Genomic DNA, 16,669 nt, shown 5'->3' on the forward strand with positions numbered 1-16,669 from the left:
TGTGGCACATTGATGTGTTTTCAATAGTTTTTGGACACAGAGGAGTAAAATATATAGAAATGTGAGTATAATCGACCACTATTATTGCCTAATGGTAGATTCCATTTAACATTGTGGGGCAAATGATCAGTAACATCTGATGGTTCTGGTGGGAACAGCACACCATACACCATCACTATATATTATTAAGGATTTCTAGGTGATGATATTTTTTTCCTATGTAATTCTTTTATATTAAGGAGTTGTTAAAGTTAGTTTTCAGTGTGGATATGGAAGTTGTTTTCAACAGGTGGAGGTAGCACACCAAGATACTGCTAGCAAGTAAACATGGATGTAAACAATGCTGGATTCAAAATGCTCGGCTTTGCAAATATACGTGTATTTATTTAACATTTTCATTTAGTTGTAATTGCAATGGTTGTTGCATATTTCCGCTCAACATTGTGGAGCAAATGATCCACTAGGAACACCTGATGGTTCTGTGTCTAATTTTAGCAAGATTGGGAACTGTCGACATGAGCTTGATGTCGAGAGAAGATGAGGTTATTCAGGTGGAGGAGGGGGGGGGGGCTTTCCAGGTTACAGCAAAAGATTGGGAGTGACTCTCCTATCCTGACATTCAGTGGAAAGGTCAACAAACCATTGGGGAGACGGGAAGAAGCAAGCTGTGGCTGTGACACCAAAGCCTTGCTTGTTAAAATCTTTCCCTTGAGCACGAAACTCTGTCATTTTGCATCAAGTTAAAGCAGAAGGTGGAGAGAGATTCTGGTGAGCTGTACAGCTGTGTTTGAGACTTACAGCTCTCTTTTTGAGCGATGGGAAGGAAAGGCCTACTGGGAGAGTATAGCTAACAATTTTAGAGTTAGAGTTTTGGAGCACATTATGCATGTTGCACCCATGTTTTGTGCTCTTTCTATACTTCTAATTGGAGGATTAACATCCATATACACCTCTCCAAAACCATTGATGTACAGTAGGTTTGTTGAAAAATGACTTCACCCTCCTTCAACCCAAATTTACACCAAATTCTATTTACTGTACCACATCAGTAGAGAAATGAAACATGAGGAGAAAAGAAGACAGTAGAGAAGAGTAGAAACAGCTTAGGAGAGAGCAGCAGACTGGAAGCAGGCAGGTGTCCTGTCCATCCAATCAGTGAAGGTAAAGAGGATGGAAGGATAAGAGAGAAGGTGAGAGAAACAACGGATCAGGGCAGTTTGATGGCAGGAGACTCTGCTGTCACATACTGGGAAGTGGGCTATCAGAGGTGCATTGTGGGAGCTGACCCAGAGGCCCAAAAATGCTGAATAGAGGACTTTGGCTTAGTGCAGTGCTGAAAGTACCAGAATGGACAAACTGAACTGAAGCATCCATTCAGAATTATCTCCAACTGCAGACTGTTGTTGTAAAATACTACTACCATGACACACTGTATATTTTATATATTCATGTTGGGTGGAAAAAGAATATATATTCATATAAAAAAATCCATACTTGATTTTTTATCAGAATTAATGTTTATTTATTAGTATCTAATAAGATGATTGTTTCCTCTGACACGCTTTTATTTTGTTTCCAAAGTTATAATCGTTTGGTCATATTTCAATTACATTTTTTGTTGACTCATAGAAAAGCATTCCATATTCACTGTATATTATTTAGGATTTCAAAATAATGGCTGGTGACAACGTATGTAGTTCTTTGCTTTGGAGTTGAGATTTGAACTCACACTTGTAGCATTTAAGTTAGAAGGTTTTCCTTGTTTTGACTCAACATGTATGCATCTTAGTGATGCCCTGCCTCACTCAGAACTCTACAAAAAAATCCAAGTACAGTCTTTTGCTGTGCCGAGCAGTTGGGAGGTCTGGGCCTGCACCTTTAGCACCTTTAGCACCTTTAGCTCATTGTTTTGAGACCAAAACAGAACTGAAAGAGGAGTGAATATTGGACTTGAGTAGAAAAAAAAGAAATGCTCCTTTAACTGCTTGTAAGTTGTAAAAAAATATATATTGTGTTTAAATTTTTGCTGTCAACCATTTTGTAAGTTACATTTTCTCTCTTTTTTTCTAATATTTAGACTTCTACTAATAACATAGCACAACACAACTACATGTTTTTCATCCACTTTGGGAAGATATTTACAGGTGCCTGGAAGAACACAGCATGATGAGATTTTTTAACTCAAGAACATTTGATTCTTGTTTTATTGTGACAACATCTTCATGTCCTGTATTCAAATAAAACAGTAAAGTCAATGAAGTTCCCTGGCTACATCATTTTAGGACAATTAAAAACCGAACAAATGTCTTTAATAGACATGCATATTTTGAAATTTTCCTTCGTGTTTGAACTTCCTTTGGTAATGTCCTTGGCACCAGTGTCAACTGGAACCACCTTGAGTGAAATTGCCTCCATCTTACTGCCCTTAAATCTTAAACATCATCGAGCAATTCTGATTCCTCAACATGCGGGCAAATCCGAGGAGTGTGTAGTGAAAGTCACGCCGTGACTGCGATGTGTGATCCCTTGCTATCCTCACCTCAGAGGAGGACCGCTCAGGGACAGGCTGTGAAAGCAGGCTTAGAGAAAAACCATTAACCTGAAGAGGCTCCTTGAGTCTGGAGCCAAACACATGACTGAACAGACACATGGAGGCCTGATGAGAGAGGAAGGAGGGGACGGGAGAAAGCTAAGACGAGACAGAGGGACAGAGATGATCCAAGTGACACAGTTACTCACATGAGGAGAGAGAGTATCACGCTTTCAGGATTTGTCAGGCCGTCAATCACAATCACAGGGCGGAAGACGAGGTGTGAGAGGTCTGTTGTTGACATCCAGATTGGACTAGTTCATTAAAACTACGGTTCTTTTAAGACTGAAAAAGAAATCTTACCTGACTGGGTGAGCTTCTTATCACATCTGCCAAGTGAAAGAAAGTTCTTCTGTCATTTACTAGTTTAGGGCTGCATCTTACCTTTTTATTATTTTAATTTCACCGATTCTGCAGATAACAGAACATTATGTCAATGTACTATATTCGTATCGACAGTGAGTAATGTGGTGGGTATGGATGATGTTTGTTGTACAATTTGAAAGTCAAAGTAAAATCAGAATCAGAAATACTTTATTGATCTTAAATATAAAATCTTACAAACAAAATAAATTAAGAAGCATTTTCAAATTCATTTTCCTTTGTGTAGATGGAGGAGAGGGGGAAGAAGAAACTCTTCCCCTGCCATGCATTGACGTCAGAAGAACACATCATGGTGGAAGTAAACTGGCCGGTTCAGTTGGCTACAGAAAACACTGGCAGATATTATAGACATGCCATGCCAATGACTAATACAGAGAAACAACACTGAAGTTTGACAGTGTCCATTTAAGGTAAAATTGTGGGTAAAGGCAGAATGTCGGCGCAGTATTGGCTGCGTTATTGTGCACGTATCATGTGACAGTCTGAGCTCACGGAAGTCTAGAATGTAACATGATAATAAGTTCAACAGACTCGAAACGTAAAGGGACCATTTCTAACAAGTGAATACATTTTACGCATAAAGCAGCAGTGGTGAGCATTATGTTGACCGTGTGTGTGTGTGTGTGTGTGTGCGAAGGGTAAATAGGATATGCCGGTCAGAGCTGTAACCACAACCCAGATGGCACTTCCTGTAAATCTGTGTTCCTCAGGATCCACTGGGGCCAAAACACACACACACACACACACACAAACACACACCTTTTTACTGGCAGCAGGTTGATGCTGTGAGTTAAAGAGAGAAGTCACTGCTTAAAGGGTAATTCCAGTATTTTTAAACACGGGTCCTATTTGTTTATTTACTTACAAAAGTTTTGGAACTGATCCAGTTGATCGCCTCAGCTGGCAGCCGTGAAACGGCCGAAAAGCCCAAAATATGTAAAAAATGGGGCACCGGGTTTATAAATACCGGAATTACCCTTTACCCGTTTCATGAGCTGCTGTTCCTCTAATGGCCACTAGATGCTGCCTCCAAGAAAACTTTGATCATATTGAGATGATTACAGCAAATTCCAACTAATCTCCAGAAATACAGAGCAAATAAACAAAAAATGTCTTCAAATATTGTTCTTATTTTTATTCTATTCTAATTTTGAATATGTGTATATGTGTTCTGTGCAGCCCTGTGTGTTGTAGAATGACAAATAAATGTACCTTGACCTTGACTTGTGAGGTTTTAGGAATATTGAAGTCCTGTCTCACAAAATGAATAGAGATTGGAGGCCATGACAGGAGTCCCACTCACCAAACAGGTTGTGGATGACCAGGAAGGAAGAATGTGTGATCCATTAGAGTGACCTTCGACCTATATGGCTCTGGACCAATAACACGCTAAGGTTGCCAGGAAGTCCACCACTTCCTTATCTGAGCAACGGAGACTGTTCCCATGTTTGGCCCCCTTATCCAGAGAAAAAGGAACCAGATAAAACAACTGAAAACGGAGCCACGTCGGAAGCCCGGCAGCATTTATGGGAAGGATTCGTGATTATTTTCTCTTTTGTGTTGTTTCCTGGGAACAAGTTAAGAAGTGGGTTAGGGGGCTCCGTCTTAGCACCGCAAGTCACAATGCAATCCAGGCTCATTTTTGTTTGTAAAGTGAAAGTTTTTGACACATCTAGTTGAAATGGCCATTTTCAACCAAATGTAGCCAGTACATATGAATATCCTTTGACCTGTAAATCACCAAATCAATGCTTACCATCCCCTCTTTTACTGATGCAAATCAAGTGCTCTGAGGTAGTTAAGATAGCTGTTTGGTCTCTGTAGGTTGACAAACTGTTTGCTGACAGGGCGGACTGCAAAACACATACAGAAAACATTTCATGGCCACTGGACCGGTTACGTAAATATCTTAATCAAAGGTATGCAAGTATGAAAAAACATCCAGTGCTTAACACAGTTAATTCGCTTTTCCTGGAAAATGACTGGCATTAGTAAAAAGCACTCTTCTGTAAGTCGGTTATGAACATTAGCATGGAAGTAAAACTATTTAGGGTTCAGTACACTGTGTGTCCAGGATACAGGAAGTTTGAGAAGAAACAAATAACATTTTATTGGCCCACAAAGGAAGGGAAGAGGGTGAACCTGCTGCCAGAGGCCTTGTGTACATGCATCCCTCTGTTTCCTGTGAGTGAAAGAGAGGAACAGGAAGGCAGAAAGAGAGAGAGACAGAAAATCAACTCAGGGATCAAATGACAACAAACAGATCATGCGGGAGCGGAGGTCCCTTTGAACCTTCCCCGTGCGGAAGTCAGCTTTTTTTTTTTTTCCTGTGCTCGCTCTCTCTTTCCCCTCACTTTTTTTTTTATCCACTGCTCCCCCCTTTTCACCGGAGATAAGCTTTCAACACGCTAAGCCCTGTAAAAACAGGCCACGAGTGTTTAAGCTGAGACCAGTCTGCAAAGATGTCCCAGCATGCTACGCTGCATCAGGCTGCTGCTGCTCAGCAATTACTATGGGGAAAATGCAGCATACGAAGTTGACTAATGAAGAGCCCGACATGATTGAGAAGGTCACAAGCAGGTAGCGAGGTAGATTACTTACTTACTAGTCCACAATCAGTTATCAAAATGCTCTATCAGTATATCAGTGGTTTCAAGTCCCATTAAGGTCTCAACACAAGATCATTAACACGATATGAAAGCAGAGGAAAAACATTTCTGCTACACAAGTTATGTATTATTACTATGTAGTATTTTTTTATGTTTTTCCAATCTTTTTTTCTTTCAAATTACTGGATTGACAGAGTTTTACCGAATAAAAATATCAAACATAGGAACTGAAATTCCTCTGTGGTGGAACCGGCCACAACCCAAAGACATGCAGTTTGCACTGTCACAATGATCGCAAGTAGACATAGCTTTGTTTTGAGAGGCCCAAAAGGTTGGCACATCTACATCTCCAAGACAATAATAATATTACTATGAGTTCAACTGTTACGTCTACGTTTTCAAAGCTATTTGTATTGACACTACCAACTGAATGTCTGACTACATGCTATAGTCCATATCACAAACAGCAGTTTAGGGTTTTTTGCTTTTTTCAAGTAAATGTGACGGCAAAATTTGAGTGCTCGGATGCTGCACACAGGTCAAATGTCAAACGCACATTTGCTCACGGTTTCTCTCCAGTTCCGGATGCATCGCATAAAATACTGTGTTTTAACGGTTACAATTTGCACCAAAAGACCAGATCAGCAGTAAAACCTTTAACTGCCAATCATGTAAAAATGAGAACCTGTTTTCTTTTTTATGAGCGAGGCAACGGAAGCAGGTTGTTAAAACCTTCTGGCAAACAGGCGGCCTTTTTTTCCAGCCGAGGAAAAGTCAAACAGGGATGTAAAAAACAAACAGAGGAGCCACTAGTTGAACAGCGTGCAGGTTTCACTATTTACCTGTCCCCGCCTGCACCTATTTGAACAGGTGTCACTGTGTGTGTGTGTGTGTGTGTGTGTGTGTGTGTGTGTGTGTGCACATTAGATAAACTACAATCAATTACTGGCCATATCCTGAGTTCAGAGTGAGAGTCACTGTAACTCAATAGGCGTGGGTGCAGGGTCTTCCTCCTCTTCTTCTTCTTCTTTCTACCCCCTCCTCCTTTGTCCCTGGCCACCGTTTATCGCCTCATCCCCTGAAGGGGGCTAGGGGGGAATTTCCGAAAAGATAATCCTCCTGTTTTTCAGAGACAGACAGGAAGCCCCAGAAAAGAGAAGAGGAGGAAGACGAGGAGAAGAAAAGGGTCTGTTGATTCAGTTGGGAGCAAAAGATAATGTTTACCTTCCGTCTAGTGCCGGCTATGAGGCAACGACTTTACCATGTGGGGTAAAATGATGGTATTCATACAAAGGTTGTGGCCAATTATTAGATTCTGAAAGCAGACAGAAATATTTTTGTATTGAAGCAGTCAGAAGCCAGAATTGTCTTCTTGTCAGGAACAGCATCAAGAACCCCAGAGGACACTGACACTTTCCACTGAAGCGCAGACGAATACAATTCTTCTAGAATTACTGTTTTTAAAAGGAGGGTGACTTATCTGACCGATTGCTTTGTCTGCAGGGGAACTTTTAAACCCTAAACGTTGCTGAACGGTGAAAGGGCTAGTTCACCCAAATAACTACATTTTACATTGACAACAGTTTGTATTGGGGACAATTTCATTTTCCAGGTAGTTCCAATGGAATATTGATTCTGGAAACAAATTTCCAATCACCTCCATTGTGTCTGCATGGCTAGATGCCCCAGAGGCAAAGAGAGAACATGTTTTTTTTGTAATTTGGGTGATGTGACCCTTTAAAATGAACAAACAAATATGAAAAAGATTCAAATGTCCATGCTCATGGTAAATTTGTTTCACGCAAATATCTGATAAGAGGTCAATATCAGCTTGACAAATCAATATAAGTCTGTCTGACGCTGGCAGATTTCAGAACATTGCTTCCACAAATACTTCCACAGCCTCAAGGACAAACAAATAAATACAAGCACACAGATACACACTGTTCAGCAGTAAACTGGGAGCATGCGTTCGCCCGGTGGCAAGTCAACAGCCCCGGCTCCGTCCTCAATATCAACAGGAAGCCCCTCCTCCAGGAAGCTATTAACAGGTTATGGGATCATGTTCTCAAAACGGCTTTACACCGCGTGTGTGTTAACTGTAAAACAAGGCCAGTGTGCACTTAATAAGATCGAAGTGGAAGTGAAGGTGGAAACCGGTCGTTAAATGTTTGCTTGTGACTCGCTCTCCTGCTTTTGTACACAAAAGGTTTTGCAACTGAGTTTGTGTGTTCTTGTGTTTCCACTTGTTTGAGGCCTTCAGGGGACATTTTGACGGACTCTCGTCGCTTCAAGGAGTCACTTTTGGTTTCAGTTCAGTTTTTTTAAATAAAGGTTACAATAACAAATCTTAAAATGGTTATTTCCTACATTTCCCAGATTACTTAGAAACTAGAAAATAGGAAGAAATGTATCATCTGACTCCAAGTAAACTGTTTAATGTTAAAACAATTAGCTACTTTAGTGAAGAGTGAAGAGTTTTGTTTCTAATTCAGCTGATCATCATGCAGACAGAGAAATGAATACTGATGTCTTGCAGCTGCGTTGCATTTGAATGTATTATCTACTTCTGTTGGTGGAGCCTCTGCCCTTCTATGAGAATATAGTCCTGCACATGCAGAGACATGCTGTCTTTTTAGATTTATTATTATTTCAATATTTTATTGGACAATTTACCATTGATGTTTCAGCATATCTGAAACATTTAAAGCTATCAAACATGTGGACATGATGTCACATTCACATCAGGCGTGTTGTCCACATGCAACACAAAAAAAACACATACCGTAAAACAAACAGACCCAGATATGTGAGGCACATGACCAATAGCTGCCTTTTACTAGTGTTAGAAGTCCAATCTGCAGTTTTCTAACCATATAAATTCGACCAACATTCAGGAACATAATCAATAATATTTTGAGATATAAAGCTTATGACAGCATCAGAAATTAGTGGAAACTGAGATTAATTTCTTGTCTAGTGGTAGTGCATGTATTGAAAGAACTGTCAATGGGGATCTCCCAAGTATAGGAAGAAAAATGTGAGCGTGCTTTGTGGATATCAGACGTGGAAACAGGCGGATGCTGGTCTAAACTTATTCAGATTTTTCTTTTGAAATTGAAAAACGTTTCTGTTTTTGTACTTTATACCCATTTATGCATCTGGTCTTTTTAATGTCGCATGAAACCCCAGGTCTTCCACCATCCCAACAGTCTCCTGGATTTCGTCCCTTCTCACAGCAGGTCGCACCGCTGAGAGAAAAAGGATGTAGGAGGAGGACAACCAGTAAAGCCAGAGAGGAAGCGAAGGATGTGGTGGGGAGAGCAAACAGCAGCCAGCGAAGAGCTCCCCCTTTGTGTGGCTTTTTTACTGCTTCCTGCCGACCCGGCCGCATCGCTCACCACATCTCCGCCGCTGGAAAAACATAAACAGCTAAAGTCTCCACGCTGGGCGAGAGCAAGCCAAAACATTTCACAGCCACTGGCAGAAACAAGAGGCTCAATGACACGTATCACATCAACAAGCTTCACCAGGCAACAAGCAAGAGATACACGGCTGTAAGGAAGCCCACGACCACCTGCAGAATAAAATACAGATGATAAACTAGGGATGGGGAAAATGTAAATACTTGGGATTAAAGTCACATATTAAGTCAAAATCTCTAGATAGTAATTTACAATGTTGCCATTGACTTTCCATGTCAACTATGAGGCACTTAGTCAAAAAAGATGATAAGTAAAAAGCTTGACTTGACTTACTAGGTCAGGGTTATGAGATATTGAGTAAGTCATAATGTTGACTGAATGATATCTTATGAGAAACTAAGTTCTAACAATGTACAGTGTCTCATAAAATACACACTTACTACTATCATCATTTAAAATTACTGTGGTATCTCAAATGTTTGACTTAGAAAGGAAAAAGTTCGTTTTTAATTGGCAAGTAAAAACATTTCCAATTACCACTCCCAAGTTTTCACATTGTTTCAAATGTTCCTGGCAGTATTGGGATTCCATACAGCGACCAGTTCAAATGTAATCTCTTTTAACTGGTTTTTATCTATAAATAAGATATAAGATATATAAGACATGAAAATAAGAGGAGGGCTTAAAATGAAGGAATTATGTGCAATTTCACTGAGCTCAAAATTAAAGGGTCTAAGTTCAGATTGTAGATATCTTAGTCTTGCACTTGACACCCTATTTTCATAAGTTCTTATCAAAATAAAACACTGTGTGTGTAAGGGGTTGTCTGGACAGAGATACAGACAATACCAATTAGTGCAATATAGCACATCATTTATTCATAGAAAGTATATATATATATATATGATGCGTGTTCGAGGCAATATGCAGCACGACTCGGTTCAAAATGACATGGCGTTATGCAAAGGTGCAAACCGATTACAAGGAAAGATGTTATTGCAGAAGCAACAAACTGCTAAAACATGTGCTAATACACAAATATACACATGTAAATACACACACACACACATACAGAGAGGTCATACAGCATACAAGCACCGTCTGTTTTCATAGCTGCAGCTGTCCCGATTGGATGTAACATCCATATCACACACACACACACACACACACACACACACACACACACACACACACACACACACACACACACACACACACACACACACACAGTGGAATGTCCCAGCCAGACTGTGCTTGGCTGTACAGCTGGATATCCTTAAGAGGTGAAGAAAGATGGTATTTCACACACACACACACACACACACACACACACACACACACACACACACACACACAAAGACACACAAAAACCTCACTACGACCAAGGCCCAAAGCCTGATTAACCCACTGACCCCTGAGAGAGACCACCAAGGTGGACATTTAGAATCACACACAGATGTATAGACTCACACACACACACACAGTGTTGAGGTTACATACATACATACGACTCGGTCTGTGTGTTTGTGCTACAGTCTGAAGGAGGACAAGCCCGTCCTCAAGTGAAACGGACAGGCGATCCATCTGTCCCCTCGCTCTCTGTCCTCCGCCTCTCTCCTGATGATCGCACGTCCTTGAGAATGTGGGATTGGTGGAGGAGACACTCCTTCAGCTTGTCCTCGGTCAGGGTGAGACGCTCCTCCAGCACCGAAACAGTCTGTGTGTTCGAGGAGGTGGTACAATAATTATAAAGCTGTCGCAGAGTGCCTTGAAATCAACCCTGTCGCCATTATAGAAAAATAAGAAAAGAGCTGAAGAGAGACAGAAGAGGCCTTTTAGGCCGTGATGCAGCTCGTCAGCACAGCTTATACAACTCTACCAAGGGGGTAAAAGCCTTTTTAAAAATATAAATTTATAATGTCATAATGATTGTTTCACTGTTCGTTAGGTTTCATTTTTCATGAATGAATGATATTTCTTATGGTCAGCCACTTTGTCTCAAATACAAAACAGTTTCAGCAGCAAACTGATGTGATCTTGCGTTTTCTGGAGATGCTTTTATGTGAAAAATGCACAGCAACCCCGAAATGCGTACACACCTTTCTGACGGGTTTTCATTTGCTGATGCAAGATGTGATATTGGGAAAACGTGAATAGCATCAACTTTTTTGGTGATGTCAAATTCAGTGACACAACCGTTGATCTGCACTGTTAACTCTGTGTAAATTCATTTGTTTTCAACGTAAAAAGTTAACAAAATATATCAAATATATATAATAATAATAATATAATAATAAAGATTATAATAAAAAAATAATTGTCAAATAAAACATATGAAGAGATTAAATACGAAAAACACATGAATCCTCCAGTCACAAACACTGCTTCAGCAAGCTGAATCATTAGCCTGCTGTGTCTCTGTTCAGCTACTCGTGACACAGGTAAACCATAAAAGCTCCTCCTGGCTTTGGCTGTTTTTTTGTGTCTTTGTTTGAGTTGGCCTCAGATGAAAAGAGGCTGCAGGTCTGACGGAGGAGATTAATAACCTGCTTCAACTGACTTACTCATTAAGAAAAACATAGCAGATTGCAACCTAGATTTTGCATAATTTTACTTGGTTAATGTGACCTGACACTGGGATTAAACCCGTCAGGCGGAGGATTATTAACTTTCAACAGTAACCTGTTGGCCCCACCTCCCACACTTTCATATACAATGTTCCATTTTCATGATGTCTTTGGGATTTCACATCCTGCCAGTATCTTGAGTTGACTAATAACTGACCTGCGTGAGAATATCCAACTGTTGAACAATGTGTCGCAGGGTAGAGTCCAGACTCACTGGATGACCGGAGAGAACTTCCAGTGGGTGCGTCTGCCCTCTCTCCTCTTCCTCTTCCTCTCTCCTTCCTCCTCCTCCTCCTCCTCCTCTCCTGCCGGCCCCAGTCTGGCTCCAAGCAGCCGCACCTTCGCTACCGGCACTTTTGTCTCCCATCCATCCTTCCGCTCTTGAACTGCCCACGTGACGCGGGGGTAAACCGTTGGAGTGGTGACTGTCGGCGCCGGCCTGCGTGGGCGTCAAGTGTGTCCGACCATTTAAGAGCTGGAGATGAAAGTGAGAGACAAACTTGTCTTCAAGCTGATTGACTTTCAGTGCATTGTGCTCTCCTATATTTTGTTTTCTTTGACGTAAGTGCTGTGCTCAGGTCAGCCGTGAATTGTGCCCTCATCAAATGCATTGTGTTCCAGAAGAAACCCACACTAAATCAAATCACCATTGTGACACCCTGACATTTAATTGAGGACATGCCACTGAAAACAATTGGGCTCTCAAAATAATAACCCATTAGAGGCGACCCTACGTGTCCAGCCTGCTTCAACACCCTGCTGGAAATGAACACGAAGCAAACAGTGAGAAAAGAAAAGGGCAAAAGAAGATTTCAGTTAAACTGCTGTTGAAACGTTTGAAACAGCTTAAATGTCTTAAAATGTTGATTCATTTGAAATGTGTTTAACAACTGAAGTTGAAGGGATTGATGAGGGGAACTGTTGGAGCACTGAAAGAAGATGAAGTGACTCCTACAGTCAAAGTGCTGAATGTAATTTAAGTTTCAGTTGAGGTATAAGTGCTGAAAGGAGTTGAAGAGTCACTTTCAAATTCACTTCTAAAAGGAGTTTGACACAGTGTAAGTGCTAAAATGAGCTGTCGTATCAGCTGAAGTGTACATGCAAAAATTTTTTAAATGTTTGAAAGGACTTGAAGTGTCAGTTGACGTCTAACCAAGTAAAGCGTAAACACTGCATAAAAATTGAAGTGTCAGTTGATGTGTAAGCACGCAATTAAGTCAAAGTGAAGGTAGAAGTTTAATATCGAAGACGAATTGAAATCTCAGTTGAAGCGTACTGAATGGAGTTGAAATTGAATGGAGGTGTAAGCACTAAATAGTATTAAAGTGTCAGTTGTTAATAACACTAATAACACACCATGAATGTAGCGCTAACTGTCTAGCCTGCTTTATTGCCCTGTTTGAAATGTACAGGAATCAAAGCGGGAGGGAGAATAAATCATAGGACTATTAATTAGCCTGGCTAATATGATATAGGGATACATAATGCTGTGCAACGTTAGCCAACATCCTTCCTGTCTCATTGTTCTGTCAGTGGAGTAGGCCTTGAGCCTGTTGTGACTTGGCAGACAGAAGGAGGTGGATGACTCACGCTACTGACAGACACCGTGGCTGACTGACTGACTGACTGACTTAGTGGTTAAAGAAGAGTTCACAAGCTTATTTGCTTATAAGGCAGGGACTACAGCCACAGAGCACAACAGACAATCGGCTTCATTTTTATTTGACCTTTACTTTTATTGAGAGTGTTCTGGACAAAATGATTCTACTTCTCATAAGTACAGAAAAAAAAACACACATGGCAAGGGAGAGTGAACAAAGAGAGAGAGAGAGAACATTATGTTCAGTTTCACGAGGGACACATTTTCCTCGTTCATCATTTATCCGGGCAGACAACTAAGCATGACTTCACATTTAAATAGTTTCACACATGCACAACAGTAGCTTCACAGTACATGCACACACAGTACTCTACTGGTGGCTGCTGAGAAGCTCTTCTGAAGCACTTAGTGTTGTTGGGTTTGCCATTCAAACTAGAGACGGACTTAACTGAGAGTAATATTCTATTTAAAATTAGAGAGAAAAGCAACAAATCCTCACTTTTGAGAAGCTGGACCCGGCAAATGTTTGGCATTTTTGGTTGATAAATGACTTCATTGATCAGTTACAAAATTACTACAGAGTAATTTTATGTCAAATGAATGATCCATTAATCACGTCATCATTTCAACACTCTTCAAGATATCTGCATTTGCTTCAGATCAGCACTCACACACACACACACACACACACACACACAGCGAAAACCATGACACTTTAAGCAGCTGTACTCAGATCAGTGTCTAGACTCTACTCATAAACAGCACCAAGTGACGAAAAGTTGGGCTTTCTTCCAAAATAATAGCAGGGTCTTGTGTGAAAGGTGGACGGGGACAGTTGGTGTACGGAGAGCTCGAAGGGGAGCAGAAGGGGGGGGACATAAATGAGGGATGTGTCAGGAAGATGGAGGAGGAAGGAAGAGGAGGGTGAAGAGGAGGAGGGTGTCACACATTCCTGGCCTAATGCATGGAGCAATCGATTCCGGCTTGCTTCCTGCGCACTGTCCTCACTTCAAAGAGAGCGTGGAGGGAGGCATGAGAGGAAGGGGGGGTGGAGGGAGGAGAGGAGGAGTGTATGAGTGTGTATGTAAAGAAAGGAGGATGGAGGATTACTCTTGACTCCTGAGTGGAGGTGAACAAAGCTGTCAGTGTGTGGATGGTACGTCTCTTTTGCCATCTCTGCTCGTTTTACTTTCTTCCCTCTTTATCCCTCCACCCCCTCCTCCTTGGCCACATCTGGCCAACATCTGCTCAGCGCATTTACGCTCAGCAGATGCAGACCTCCATCCCTCTGCACCCCCCGCCCCTCCGCCAGGAAGTTTGGGTGCAATCAAACATTTAACAGGAAGGGTACCCCGGCTGGCCTCAGTGTCAAATCAATGCGCGCACACACAAGCATATTCAAACGCATGAAAGCACACACACTGTAGATTATATGAAACTAATGATCCCTGCAGCAGAGAACTGGGCAAATAAAGAGTATTCAAAGGAAATGTAACGTGATTACAGAAAAATATTGAGAATTATGCAACAAATATATAAAAATACAAGATATTCACAAGTTAGAAGCATTTAAAGTGCTACTTGGTAGCTATTTACACCATCAGGTCTACAGAAGAACGTGCAAAATCATAAGAACATGCAGATCTACAGTGATACTAGTTCACTTGATCAAATGTACTGACTAACGGCCCATTACTTCTGGAAAATTAGACAGAAGCTCTGTAAGGACAGTGTGCCAAAACTATAACGTAAAAGTATAACAGGAGATTAATTAGAATACTTTCAAGTCACAAAGAGCTAAAGCATGATATCTAAAACAAGAGGGGTCATTTCTGAGATAAAATCATCTGCTAAGCTCTGTGGAATGTTAGGGGTCACGGCTCGCAGTAACCGCGGTCAGTAGTGGCGGGAATGTGGTGATGGCGTGCTGCCAGCCGGGGTTTTTTTGTGCGATGGGAGATGAGTGGGTGGTTAGGCCGGGGTGGCACAGCACAGCAGAGCAGAAACTAGCCGCTGTGATGATAAGGGGGCAGTGGGAGTGACAGTGCCCCAGTGATGATAGTGAGGCAACAATGTCCACGTTGTCTCTACGTGGCGTTGGGAACGAAGGGCTGTTGTATATTCTGTGGGATACAGAAGCTCGGTGCTGAAAGGTCATGAGGGGTGCTGGTGGAGTAAAAACTTCAATATAATGGGAATGCTTTGTGTAATAAGTCAAGTACTTCACGACTGATAATCAGATGTAAAGCGAGAGGCGCTAATCGATGACTTTTCCTTGCTAATATTGTTGATAAGTTCACGTGAGTGCAGCAGATTTACCTAACATGGCAATGTCATCAGAGGAGCAGCCCATGTTAAAATGTTAACAGTAGCTGTGATGTTTACGATCAAAAGGATCCTCAAGAGAAAACAGGTCAAAAATAGCCTCCTCTCCATTTCTAAATCAAATCACAGATGTCTGATCAAAAACATGATTACCATGAGCGCCAGAATTAGCGGCGCTCTCTCTTTTGGCAGGAAACCTCAGACACTGTGACCCTTACATAAAGCTGTTTGATCTTAATTGAAGGGCCTCTCTGATGTTGCCCCTCCCTTCACTGCCTCCCCTCTACCTGAAGCCACATACTCATCTTCAAAAAACTGCCTGATGTTTATTACTTTGCGCTGAAAATCCTCCTCAAGATAGCAAGCAAAGATCTTCCAATGCTTATTACTTAAATTACACTTTTTCACCAATAATCATTCTGTCAGATGTTAACATCATTTAAAAATGACTGAAAATGGTGTACATTTTATTTTGGAATGAAGCTTTAGTTAATAAAAATCATCAATCAATCAATTTTCAGAAATATTCTCAGCACTCATATATATAATATATTAAATACATATTTTATGCTCCATTGCAGCAGGTCAGGTTCGCTTTTTGAATGACACTAAATGGCTAAATTGTAAATGTAAATCAGGGTGAGCCCCCCCTCGTAAGGTGGTCTGGAGAGGACACAGATGGACTCTCAAGCATCGTGATCGTTTAGTATCCACACTGAGCTGCCCGCCCTCATGTTTACATGCTGACCATAATGCGACAAACATTATGAGCACTCCTTGAGGTGAGAGCGTGACTGCACAAATTCTACAAAGTGACACTTCTGAAATAATGTATGGGACGTGGGGTTAATGGATGCTTTCAAATGGAAATTATGAACAAAAATAATCTCTTGCAATAACAGCAGTTCGAGGTTGAAATTGTGTAAAGATGACGTGCAGCTAAAAGTCTAGCTAGACAGACGCGGGGGCAGGCGATAACAAACGCTACCCGCTACAGAAACTTTCAGGTGTTTGTTAGTGTAACTTTATCATCATCAGCAGGAAACACTGAGAGGGAAAAGTCATGCTGAATACCAAAACAGGAATCATCTTGTCTCGGATAACTGGCA

At 41.2% G+C, this 16,669-nt stretch overlaps 1 protein-coding gene across 1 annotated transcript in view; it reads right to left on the reverse strand.

Moving 5' to 3' along the window:
* Positions 1-10,549: 10,549 nt before the first annotated feature.
* poc1b (POC1 centriolar protein B) overlaps positions 10,550-16,669 on the reverse strand; it is a 39,186-nt gene continuing 33,066 nt past the window's right edge. Inside the window, exons 11-12 of the mRNA XM_070907599.1 lie at positions 11,793-12,110; positions 10,550-10,725 (exon numbers count right to left, since the gene is read on the reverse strand). Of these exons, the coding sequence (XP_070763700.1) occupies positions 10,567-10,725; positions 11,793-12,110 (477 nt within the window). The 3' untranslated portion in view covers positions 10,550-10,566. The remainder of the gene's footprint in view (positions 10,726-11,792; positions 12,111-16,669) is intronic.

This window comes from Enoplosus armatus, chromosome 6 (genome assembly GCF_043641665.1).
Source record: "Enoplosus armatus isolate fEnoArm2 chromosome 6, fEnoArm2.hap1, whole genome shotgun sequence".
In the NCBI taxonomy this organism is placed as follows: domain Eukaryota; kingdom Metazoa; phylum Chordata; class Actinopteri; order Centrarchiformes; family Enoplosidae; genus Enoplosus; species Enoplosus armatus.